This window comes from Schistosoma mansoni, chromosome 2, assembly GCF_000237925.1.
Source record: "Schistosoma mansoni strain Puerto Rico chromosome 2, complete genome".
Taxonomy (NCBI): domain Eukaryota; kingdom Metazoa; phylum Platyhelminthes; class Trematoda; order Strigeidida; family Schistosomatidae; genus Schistosoma; species Schistosoma mansoni.
This window is the reverse complement of record NC_031496.1, coordinates 26,997,002-27,010,661: the sequence shown is the minus strand read 5'-3', so window position 1 is coordinate 27,010,661 and position 13,660 is coordinate 26,997,002. Positions and strand designations below refer to the sequence as shown.

Below are 13,660 nucleotides of genomic sequence, written 5' to 3'. Positions count from 1 at the left end.
CAACTCATCACTTACTGCATATAACGTTTTAGATTTCTGTAGAATACTGTTTTTACAAAGCATTAAAATTGGCTATAAAAGTTGGAAAACGCCATTAACAACTCAACATTAACAAGTGAATCCAAAATATCTAATTCACAATGTGTTTGATGAGAATCAACTTAGATTTAAAGTAACTACTGTTCATTGGTCTTGAATACACCCTGAATATTCATATTGGATTTCTTAATATAACGTATGGAATTTTGCGACTAATAATATAAATAATTTATAGGGAATAAGAGTAGTAAAGAAAAGTATAATAGTACTCTTCAAATATGCATCAGTCGTATTTTACCCAAGTTGGACTATACTGTTGATATTTAGTTTTCATGATGTATTCAGTTTACTTACTTTGTAGATAAGGGGACAATAATTGAAAATAGTTCAACAACTGAGGGTATCCAGTTTACAATAGAGCAAAATATATAACTGTAAGCATAATATGACTCTCAAAATAAACTGTAATTTATTTTTACAAAATAATTGACTTCGAAAACCAATCCAAATATCCCCCATCAGTAAACTAATTCACCCATCAAACAAATATGCTTCGAAGTAATAATACTTTTTTGATTCATGTTCACGTTCAGTAGGTATAGATTGATAGATAAATGTTCGATTTGTAAATAGCGAAAGATATTAACACAATTAGCAAATACAGCTATGAGTTAGTTGTATATATAACATATCATTCATTCCATATAGATAAGCGATTTTGAAATGTTCCTCTAGTTTAATTATGTTTTGCAAATCTTTAAGAAATCTGGAAAATGTTTACATCTAACTTGGTTTCCGTGCACGCGTATTAGTTCTCAAATAGTGAGACAGGTAGTAGGTAGTTATAGCTACGCAATGTCAACTTTAAGCACGATGGTAAAGTGACTCTGTATATTTAGCATCACAATTGACCAGTAGCTCTAAGCCAAACGTATAAATATCAACTTGCCTTCTACCACTTGAGTCGAGCATTTAAAAACACACCATACTTTGGTAGTACCGTACAGTGGAATGCAAAAAACTTGTTTTGTTTACTTGGGACTTGTCAACAGATTACACTACTATTGTTTAAACACAAATTCGTACCCAACATTTCTAATTACAAATGCCAGAGTTTTCTCACCAGACTACTAGATTACAACAGCTAATTTATATTCAACATAAAATGTTATTAAGATGTAAACATAGGCAATATTGTGACGTCCATCCAGGCAGTTTATGTCACTTGGAAACTAATTAAGCGACAAAATCTAAGTCAATGACGACCCATAATGAGAAATTCTTTGAAAATATGTGGTTGTAACTTCTATTTTTAAAATTTAGATAATAGTTTAAGTATTGTATCGAGTTGCTCCAACCAGAATTTCGATTTTCCTTGTGGTCATATTTTTACTGTATGAATAGATAAATATTTCACAATAAACGCCTCTTGTATTTTTTTTAACTTGAACCCTAAAATGTCATAGGATTCTGCTTGAATAGATAGTAAAAATGCATTTAACCACTACTTTAACCATATATTAACAAGTGAAAATTGAATACGCTTATTCACAATCTGAAGACATAATAAAACGATAACAAAACAACCGTTTATAAACTCTCGTCACTTTAGGTCCTGGGTTCGAATCTCACGAGAGCGGGATCGTGGATGCGCACTGCTGAGGAGTCCCAGGATAGGTCGAAACGGCCGTCCAAGGCTTCCAGGTTTTTCATGGTGGTCTAGCTTCAATTGACTCATGATTTCAACTATGAAAATACTGAAATCTCCACAAAACCCCTTCTGATCTCATCACTTTGTCGTGTAAATTGTGTGTAAATCTTAAACTAACGACTTGATCAACAAGCTTTACAAAACAACAAATTATTGTTTTCAGTTTTTTACTGAAAATCTCAGTTATTTTAACTTGCTTGAGTGATCATACTAATGATTAGATCCTGTTATATCTAGAGCTTTGGTTCTAGCTATGCCGCGTACTACTAGACCACGTGAACGATAGAACCCCCGACGTCGCAAGAGAGAAGACAGAAGACTTGTAAGTAGGGATTTTATTCCCCCAAACAGTGTCAAAACATAGTAAAAAAATCTCATGTATTTATAGTTTTTTGACTGAGAGTAAATCATCATTTTCGGACAATCAATAGGCACATAGGGGTCATTCTCATCCATCCAATGGGGAAGCTACATGTCGACATTCTAGAATATTCCCCTAGCAGTGATTGGATGGAATGTCTTCGGCTCTTTCTGGGCTTCTTGAGGCTTTCTAGAGTTTATCAACGAGCCGTCCTTACGGATCCCAAATGAAATTCCTATGAAATATACATATTCAATGACGGTAGCAATTAGATTCATTGATGTAGAACATTTTTCAGTGTTCCCATTCTCATATGAATTAGCCATAACAATAAATAAATAAACAAGTTATTCTGAAAAGAAGATAATCCCTAAAATACTTACCTGGGCTAGAGCATTTTCTTTTAAACACCAATATTTATGTAATTTATTGATAATAGGGTTTCTTAAACGATCTTTTACAATTTGTACACGATATTTAAACAATGAATGTAAGTTGAATTCTTGATTCACTTCTGTTTCTTTACCATGATTTAATGTATCATTGTTTAATAAAGGAAAAAACAAAGAAATCAAATCATACAGTTGGTTAGTTACTGGATTATTTTCTTTTAAAACTTCATTAGTTTCTTCTAAATTTCCAATAGATGTTGGCGAAATTTTCATAAGCATATTTTCTTTAAGACCTAATACGCTTGAATATTCAATAACATTGACAAGTGGACATTTGGTTAGCTGATGATTTATATAATGCGATGAAGAGCAAGTCAAAATAAATCGAGTTCGACTAGGTATTATAGGTAGACCACCACTATTAATTCCTCCATATTCATTCATATCGGTTTCCTTTGTATGTGCATGACAACTGAACAACCAATCAATGCATTTAACCTTTTAGTATAGAAATTAGAGACTATAGGTTAAAAATAAATAGATATTTGTGTGTAGGAAAATAAATAAAAATATCATTTATGCAATTGATGTAATAGGCATTATTTTGATTACATTTAAACAAGTTGACAGTTTTCTTGCACTTGGTCACAAAACATGGCAAACTCAGTAAACTTTGATTTTCTCTGAGACTGAATTACTTGGATGAGTTGACATCTTAGATCCTCGTATATCTTAACCTAAGGTGATTTCTCGGCTACTCTATTCAATAATTTATAATACTCGTCGTTAGAATGAAAGTAGACATTCATTGTGCACCTGAGAAGTGACTATCTTTCTATAAAAATATAAAATTCTTGTTTCTCTGTGAATCTTTTGCGTCCACCCCTTGGAGAACTTTACCAAATAAAACTAATGAATAAAACTCCCAGAGGTGCAATCAACTAACTGTTAGTTTATCGATGCTACATAAATAACGCTGTTAGTTGTAAAAAGAAAGTTAAGATAGAGTCATTTGGTTTACATTTCTAACAGCAATTAGCTATTCATTACCTTATCATAAGACGGAGAATGAAGTAATAGCTTCTTGCTTTAGATGTTCAACCAAAGAGATGATTCGAAGGAACATTCAAAAGAGGTATATAAAGAAAATCGTCATGAAGGCAATATCCTTAGTTTCAAGACTCTTCACCGCTCAGTGAAAACCCTGACTCACTATACTAAAGTGATTTTGTGGGAAAACACTAAAGAAGTATCAAATAATATTTCGAGTTTGCTGAGTCGGAATGAATATTCGCTTAAAATCATCAATAAATAACTTGAGGCCGATGATAGTGACTGTTCCAAAGAAGTCATTATTATTGATTGGTACTATATTATTATCATAAAACATATATCACGGTAGAATCATGATGGAAAACTAGTTGGAAAGAAATCTTTACTTTGTTCGCTTTTTTACTAGATGACTGAACAAAGATTTTCAGTTTACTGAAATCCTGATTTAAATCCCATGTGTGTGCTAGTATCCTGCACATAACTTACAAAAACTACGTTATTTTACTGAGTACATGAGAATTATACACTATTGGCACTTGAACACAACTTTTAAAATAAACTACAGTAAGCTTTATCTCAAATTTTTACAAGTTACATCACGATTATTACTTACCGCTTCAGCTGTTTCGGCCAGAGGATCTTCGAGGTATTCCAAACCATCTATAATCACAATCACCGGCAAATCTGACCGACCGTCATTTGAATTAGTCGGACTTAGTGAAGTAAATAGTCGAGATCCAAGCTGACGAAGTTGGCGAGCTCTCTCAAAATCTTCTTGCCCACTAGTCAAACTCGACAGTAAAGTTGCTAGAGATGAATTTAGTTCACTGCCTAATATTTTTTTAAGTAAAATGTAAATTCAAATCATGAGTTCGTATGGTGATTTAAGCGGATATCTATTGTTGTTTCTCGTTATGTATATGTATATATGCCTTATGTATGTTTCATTCTACTCAATGTTGACAAACTTACTGTACGAGTATTTAAGCTGACATACCCGATAATTTATTAATTTGCTTGTTACACTCAGAAATGTAGAATATAAATGTTATTATTATTAGCTTTATTCAGTACTATATTTTTGCTACAATATAGAATTCTCAGCACAAAGTATTTCAACAAGTTTCCGTTTCTTACTTCTTAATCGATCCTGGCGAGAAATATTGAGTGGACGCCAGTTACAAGTTAATAGTCCAATAAATCGATATCTTATTGATGTACATTCTTTTCGCTGTATACTGCCAGCAACCACAATATCTCTGATTAGGCCTTTTGTAACCTTTACAGCGAAAGGCTGTACACTCTTCAGAAACGCACGTGAATAGATTGTGCGATTAATATCTACAATGATGCATTAAAACAAACAAAATTAGATAACTTGTTCAAATATCTAGATGACAGGAACAGGTATCCCAGATATTTAAGGAGGCCACCAAGGTTCGAGGTTTGTTTGGCTTTCCTTTTCCTTTTTACCATTACTGATTTTATCGTAATTGGCACAATGAGATACAAATATGTACACAAGTAGTTAGAATTAAACTTAAAAGTTAGTCAGTCATCATCAACGCAGAGCCTGAAAAAGATGTGATTCTCCCATAGTTGCCAAAACACATTAGTACGAGACAAAACTAGCAAGATAAAAATGGTGAAGGATTGAGAATATGGCTAGAAAAAACTGAGTGGAAAAATATGTAAACACAAAAGCCGAGGGCTAAAAATTATTAATCTCATACAGAATTGTTACTTTCAATACCAAAACGATGTAAATAATTCTCTTAATAGAACAATATTTTTATAATCGCTTGTGAAAAGAATATGAATAGCTTCTATCATCAGTATAGTTACCAAAGATTTTGAAATGCGGGTTTAACTGATAATTTGTGATAAAAAATAATTAATAGAAAACTAATTACCAAAAAAAGGCTTAAAGCTGGTTTCTTCGTTAAGCTTGTGTTGCAAATCTTTTTGTCATCACTTAGATATTTTAAGTTTACAAACTCTATTGGTGATTATTTGTCGAACTTCATTTTAAAAGCATAACTACTGTAAATATGAAAATATACATTATTGAGTTACATCATACAGCACTTCAACTGGACTTTGGACTGAGTATTTGCAGACGTCCAAATCGTCATCTTTAATGACCCACCAGTCTCTAGTTATAACTAGCATAAACTTTCTCAGACCATGACTCTAAAGCTCCATGCGGATTACATAGACCCTAAGATACTGCTCATTTTACAAGTGTCATAAGTTACTTTGAAACTTACCAGTTCAGTTGTGATCAATAAAAGTCAATAACTTCAGTCTCTATTCGTCAGCTAGGTGTCAGTATAAAATAGCTCTGGTGCATCATCCAAAACAAGAAACATACCAAACATTTTGAAATAAGTTTAGATAGAAATCAATAGCAGAAATCTCAGTGGTATTGAGAAATTCTTCACTTCTGTATGAAATATGTGAACTGCTAGAATAGAACCAACGTAAAGCTAACTTCCAATCCACAAAGATTTTATTCATCTAATAGTTAATCAAACTCAAACTGTTAGAAATTCCTCATCCTGACACATTGTATATTAAGCTTAAAATGTACTACTTTAATGGTACGAAACACAAACTTTAAACATAGTTAAAAACAAATGAGTTATTTCAGGTATATCCTCCCTTAAAGTTATCACAATGTATTTGTATGAATGTCACAAAATATAATTATCTGTTGAATATGTTCTTATTTGTAAGACGATAAACGTACATTAGGTCACCAAGATTTTATTTCTGCCACTTAAATACGATATCTAGAGTATTACTTTGAAAATAAAAAGGACCGGTTTTCACCAGTTAGGGAATTGCTACCAGCTAGGAAGTACTTATCTTCTTTTTCATCTAAGTTCGAGTTCCGGCAAAATTAAGTGTTGAGAAAACAAAACTCAATAACACCCTAGTCTTAAGCTCTTTGAATTTTTCAGTACATGATGAAGTATAACTTAGATAATTTGGTTTAATCACATTAATTAGCTTCTGCTGAATTTCTGTAATTCAGCATGTATAAGTTGCTTTAAAAATATAACTTACTTTTATATCGTGCCGTTCTAGCTTTACGATTCAAATCATCTAACAGCTGCCATATATCTGAGTTGCATTTGCCTGGTTCAATAAACTCATCAATAAAAATGATATCTGATTCTGTTTTCAACGAATTATTTGTAGTTTCGTCTGCATCTGTGATTGTAGTTAGTTCCTTAACTTTAATATGATCATTCATAAAAGTAAAACCATCTGATTTCCGCTTGTTCAACCAACTAGTTAAAAATCGCGTTTTGCCGACACCTGGTTGACCAGATATCAGAAGAATGCGATTACGAGATGAATCGTGTTGAAATTTTGTAGAAATGTTTCTAAATGCAAAAGACAGATATGAAGAGTAAACGCGTTTATCAATGGAAAAACTCAGAATTACAACATTTAATGAATAAAAAAGAATAACTGAAAACAGAGAGATAAGAAATAACCACTTTATTTAGACACAAAAAAATTCTACAGAACGGGAGTTAACTCAATCAGTAAACTTAGTGAAATGTAAACAAATGAATTTTAATCATGTCTTAATAAAAAACCCCCTCCTGACAAGGTTTGAATGTCTTTCCTTAGATATTGTTTGAAGTTGATTTTATGTACTATCAACAAATGATCTGTCAACTGATATGATTGTATTACGAAGCTATTTTTAAATTAATCATAGAAACGGAAAATCTCTTAAAGCTTCATCTTAACACGGACTCTAGACCAACTCTCAACTTTATAATTAAACAAAACCATCAGAAAATGAGCAGACATGGGGTCAATTTTGAAAAATTATTTTATGGTTGCTATATAAGTTCGGAAAGTTGTAATTTATGATGATTATCATTCTAATTATGTTCATATTTTTATAGAATATCTATTCAACTTATATTTTGTTCATTCTTTATAGAAAACATTTTTGCAGGTCGATTTCACATTATTTTATCTTACTCATAATAGTTATTTATTAATACAGGTAGTTTTCATTTGTTACAGTTATTTGATAACACATGTTTGGCGACCTAGGTTATGATTAACAGTCCAAATACTGATCAAGTAGTTGTGGTATTTGTACTAATTGATGATTCTTTTGTATTTGATTGAGCACTAATTACGGATTCCAAATATAATACGTTCATTTGTTCTCACTTAGTTCTACCATCCTAAAATGGCACTATCTCGGAAATACTCAGTTGGTACATTAATTCGAATACTTTTAATTATCATAGTAGTCTATTATTTGTACCAACGATTTTTAACTCACAATTTTATAGATAAAGCAAAAACTTAGCATTGAATAGGCTTATTTATACTACCTTAGTCTTTGATCACTTCTTTTCAGTTTACAACTCCAATCTTCCAGTACATACAAATCTAATATGTTATTCACCGAAGGAATTGAATCATTTTCATCTTTCGATGCTGACAAGCAAAATCGATCTAAAATATCCTCCAACTTTTTGATATGCCTCGGCAAGATAAACTCTGACTTCGGTCCATGGTTTTCTTTGCCTGTAATAGAACAACGATAATATTACTAACAAGTACTTGGATTGTCTGGTCTATATTATTGGATGTATCTTATGGAACAGACTTTCAATATAACAACTAAGCTAATTGTCTTGACATCATTACGTTATTTATACGAGTCCAAGTAGTTGAAACGGATCACAGAGAAGTCTTTGCACCTGTAACTGAAAACAAACTAGTGTTCTTTTGGATTCTAAACTGCATTGCTGATATCAATATCGATAAGCCCGTAAAAAAAGTTATAAAACCCTACTTCAGAAAGTCTACCAAGTGGCCATATTTGAGTTCCGTGATGACAGGTTGGAGATCTGAAAATGAAAATTTGGTCACAAATCTATCCAGGAAAATACTTTTCTCAAAGTCGTTTGGCTCTTAAGAAAATATGCAGGAATTCTGTGGTAGCTTACAGTTATATCCTTTACCTTAAACAGTAATAAAGCATTGTTAGTCCCGTAGGAGAGTTCATTGGTCCATTACAGCTCCCTGGTTGAGGTTTGAGAACTAGTTTAAGTCACTGGTTTAAGATATTATCAGACATGGCTCATAATAGAAGTTAATGACGCACCTACTTTCATTTTGTACTTGCATTATACGAGAAACCCTTTTAACCAACAAATTCTTCCTGGTTGTATTTCATTTTTAAACTATATATTTTACGATAACTTATTCACAATTACTTAGTCTTCTTTATTTACTTATTTTGACTATACTCCCATCCTTCCTCTATACCTTCATAATTTTATTATCTAGTAAAGTAGAAATACATTTACTTAGAGTACATTTGTTTCGAAGTACATTTATGTCGGTGTTTATGTATTTTAAACAAACAAATAAATAAGTTGGGTGAAAAAAAATTTATCATGAGGCAAAAATATTATTTAATACTTTTCCCACGCACATCTTGATTTTTCCGTGTGAAATATCAAAAGAAATATTCGTGAGCCGATTGTCGTATGTTTTTTAAATGTTTGATTTTTTTGTAGGATTCATTGTCACACTCAGAAATAAACATTTTCTGTCAATTTTACGGTGTTTTTTACTTCTTCTAGAAAAAAGGTCTTTTCATGGTGCCAAATCTATACGCTTTATTGGACACACGACTGAATAAAGCCGCCCGATCGTGGTCATATCATATTACGCGTTGACTCACTGTACCAGGCACCTACTTTGACAACTAGCTAGCTTAAATATCGTACGTTGCAATAGACCGACCCATAATTCAAGTATATCTTCTTTGTCCATCAACTCTGACTTTGGGATAGTTTCATTCTAAGATGTCAAATGAGCAATATCATCAAGTTTCGCTTATCCAACACCCCTTCAAGAACTTCTAACACCTAGAAATTAATTATTTCTTCATTACTTAAAATTATTAAACAAATACTCTTTTGCAAACAACTTCAAACACGGAATGATTGTCAAGTATTAACCGACGTGGCATTTTAATGATAATTTACGAATGGATCATTTTTATTTAAGTAAATGGCATTGAGGCAGTGCACACAGACCTCCCTATAGATGTCACTCCGCCAAAGATCGAGGAAATAAGGATGGCAATCAGACAAATCGAGAGTAGGAAAGCAGCAGGACCTGACAATATACCAGCCGAAGCACTGAATTCATACATAGAAGTAACTGTAAACATGTCCCACATTCCACTTAGGAAGATTTGGGTAGAGGAACAAGTGCCGACAGACTGTAAGGAACAATACTTCATCAAGATACCAAAGAATGAGACCTGTGCAAATGTGAGAACTATACGGGCATCACACTGTCAGTAACAGGAAAAGTTTTCAACAGAGTGTCGCTGAACCGGATGAAAGACTCAGTAGACGCCCAACTTCGAGATCAACAGGCTACATTCCTTAAGGATCGGTCGTGCACAAACTAAACTGTGACACTATGGATCATCGTTGAACAATCAGTTGAGTGGAACTCGTCACTATACTTCAACTTCATTGACCATGAAAAAGCATTTGATAGCGTAGACAGAACATCATGGAAACTTCTTCGACACTATGGAGTTCGTTAGAAGATTGTCAATATTATCTGGAATTCATACGACGGACTACAGTGCAGAGTCGTGTATGGAGGACAGCTGACAGATGGACTCCAAGTGAGAACCAGAGTCAGACAAGACTGCTTACTCTCCCTCTTCCTCCTTCCTCTGGTGATCGACTGGATTATGAGAACCTCGACATCTGAGGGAAAGCACAGAATACAATAGACAGCTCGGAACTATTTAGAAGATTTGAACTTCATAGATGATCTAGCTCTTCTATCTTGTATACACGAACAGATGCAGATGAAGACCACTAGTGTAGTAACAGCCTCTACACAAGGGAAAAAGCAAGATCCTCAGATACAACACGGAGAACACCAACAAAACCAATCATACTGGATGGAGAAGCTCTGGAAGATGTGGAACCTTCCACGTACCTGGGAAGCATAGTCGATGAACAAGGAGCATCCAATGCAGACGTATATGCAAAGATTGACAAAGCAAGGGCAGCATTCTTACAACTGAAGAACTTGTAGAACTCAAAACAATTGTCAGTCAACATCAAAGTCAGAATCTTCAATATGAATGTCGAGACAGTCCCAGTGTACGGACCTGAAACGTGGAGAACTACAACTATCAAGGAGGTATAATTATTTACATATAGTTGTCTACGCAAGATGCTGAATATCCGTTGGCCGGATACCATCAGCAATAGCCTTCGGTGGGAGAAGACATACTACCTTTCAGGTGAAGAGGAAATTAGGAAAAGATGTTCGAAGTGGATAGGACATACATTGAGGAGATCACCAAACTGCATCACGAGGCAAGCCCTAACTTTGAATCCTGAAGGGAAACATAGAAGAAGAAGGCCAAAAAACACTCTACGTCGGGAAATGGAAGCAAGTATGAAAAGGATAAATAGAAACTAGAAACAACTGCAAAAAATGCTCAAGACAGGGTTGGATAGAGAACGCTAGTGGGAGGTCTATGCCCCATGAGGGGTAACAGACGTAAGTAAGTAAGTAAATGATCTTTTCACAAAACTAGTGACTGTTTTCTACATTAGGCGCTGTCTACCGTCCAACTTTTAAGTTTTACAATTGTTTACATCATGAGGAAGTAAGAACAAAATAGTCTTCTGATAGACTAGTTGAAAAATAGTGGAAAAATATGTTCTGATTTGACTGGGCCTGAGTGATATGACTCACATTTACCATTCAAAATGTTTTCGATTACATTAATTCCATATCCAATCCAGCAAATTCACATTTTGTCTGGGGTTCTATGTGTTATTTAGGTGGTAGAAAATTCTAGATAGTCACGAACAGAAAGAGACGGAAACCTTAATCAAAACAGCTTGGAAATAAGTGAATGTTTTGAGTATGCATTGTTATATAATTTTTGAAGAAATAAACTTGGAAAATACGCTTAATAAGAAAAATAAACTCACCTTCGCAGCTTAGCGGTCTTAAGTGGGATGTTTGTTTCAACTTAAGCAATTCATTCTCTAAAACAAACCCAGTGAACTTATAATCTTCATAATCATATACATCTAGTCCATTGCCAGACAATAGCGATCTTAATATATCCTGTCGTGATAGAGATCTTTGAGTTAAAACCAGTTATTTACCGGAAAAAAAACATACAAAAGAACAGTTAGCAGCTACACTAGTTAGTTTCGGCAAACTTATTTCCAATGAGTATTGACATTTAAAAATAACTTTGACCAAATTTATTCTGCATAATTGAGCCATCCTGATTTCAAAACGACTACTAACTGGTTTGGGAATGCAAAATGTTTCAACCGATATCTAAGTAAAGAGCTCAGATCCCATTCTAGTTCTCTTAGCAACACAAGTACTAAAAAGGGAAGCCATTAACAAATTTCCCGTTGTGTATCCCAAATAAATCACAGTTGTTTGAAGAGTATCTAACCTCGTGTTACACACTATTTTGAAATATTTACCCAATCGCCTTTTATCAACATAAACAAGTTTTTAAACTCCACTAATGAGCACACAAGTTATGAGATGTTTATAGTCCGTTGAATTATTATATCTTTAGATAGTCTGTATCTTCCAAATATGGTGCAATAAGTAGGGGATATATTTTCAGTTTTCGTGTGATCCAGTCCTCAGGATAACTGCTTCTTCAACGTGAGGCTTTAATCCAGGTTAATCTGCTTATAACTAACTATTTAAAAGGTAACATTGTAAGTGGAAGCTATTCTGCTATAACTTCATTTGTACAATGCATTTCACAATCAAAACGTTTATGCAAAGCCACTAAAGTAAGGGTATCTGGTTGGTTTTTCGGATGATATTCGACGTAAAGTGCAAAATGATCGTCTAACGACTTTCTCACAGTCATCCAGGATAGGACTGTTGTCAAGAGTTCCCAAAATCAAAATTACTGGTCTCATGATTAAGTACTTATTGAATCTCAGTAATTTCATTGAAATCGGAATAATTTGACCAATTTTCTGACAAATACTAAAGATCTCAGAATTAACTTACCCCTTGAAATTCACTGAAGGTTTCTTGAAAAAATAAAGCATTTTTTTAAAACGCAAAGTTCCCAGTAAACGTTCATAGTCAAAAAATGGGAGCAACTCCATCAAAGTGCAGCAGGTGAATGGAGACTCAGTTGTACAATGACTGTGTTGCGGAATATCTGGTTCAAAGGATGATTTTGTAATGCTAGTCAATAGTGCATAGAGTGTCTTAACTTACAAAGAATCCAACTCTGGATGTTTATTTGGTAGACATTTACATGGCTCAAAAGTAAATTGCGAGACGAAAAATGCAATTATGTTGTGGGCTGATATTAAATCCAAGAAAGTAAGGAATATGTCACTGAGGAGCTCATGTTTTGATATTAGGTGATCTGAAAAGTAGTCACAAAGAGCTATTATTTTAGTAGAGCCAGAATCATCCACAAATCTCTTTTTCAAATAGTCTAGCTCCACTGAAAACGAGTCCCTGTGATCACAAAAAACCAACACGTTCACAAATCCGCTCATCTTAGGCACGAAAACATATTGAGCTTTTAAATTTACTAAACTTTCAAACCTTGAAAACATGGTTCCGTCTAGTGATGATATTGGACCGATTGTACAACAGAATAATGAGAGATAAGCTTGAGGTGTGAGAAACTAATCCTCTTAAGTGTTTCCAGAGAAATATTTTACTTTAATTATATCTCAAACCACCTGAAGCAGTAAGATTAAGCAGCCATTAGTGATAAAATTGGGAATTTCGGGGGTACTTTCATGCACAGTTGTACGTGTACTATAGTTAAAGGGTGTTTGCTCAATGTTGTTTTGTAACACAATGCATCAGACGTTTGTCAAGATGGTGTTTATGGTCAATATTATACCATGGTCACGTTCTATCTGACCTATTTTCCATGGAAAGTTTTCCAGACCACTACTATCAGGCAGATTGCGTATGGTTTATTATTGTTTCGTAGCCCACGTATTCTTAAGGTTGCTCCTCTTCAGCTTGGTTCGA

At 33.7% G+C, this 13,660-nt stretch overlaps 1 protein-coding gene across 1 annotated transcript in view; it reads right to left on the bottom strand.

The window, feature by feature from the left end:
- Smp_128190 (hypothetical protein) overlaps positions 1-11,365 on the bottom strand; it is a gene marked incomplete at both ends in the record, with an annotated part of 39,032 nt that extends 27,667 nt beyond the window's left edge. The window contains 6 exons of the mRNA XM_018796244.1: positions 2,495-3,001; positions 4,170-4,387; positions 6,629-6,951; positions 7,933-8,128; positions 9,313-9,415; positions 11,357-11,365. Of these exons, the coding sequence (XP_018650476.1) occupies positions 2,495-3,001; positions 4,170-4,387; positions 6,629-6,951; positions 7,933-8,128; positions 9,313-9,415; positions 11,357-11,365 (1,356 nt within the window). The remainder of the gene's footprint in view (positions 1-2,494; positions 3,002-4,169; positions 4,388-6,628; positions 6,952-7,932; positions 8,129-9,312; positions 9,416-11,356) is intronic.
- Between the last annotated feature and the right edge of the window lie 2,295 nt (positions 11,366-13,660).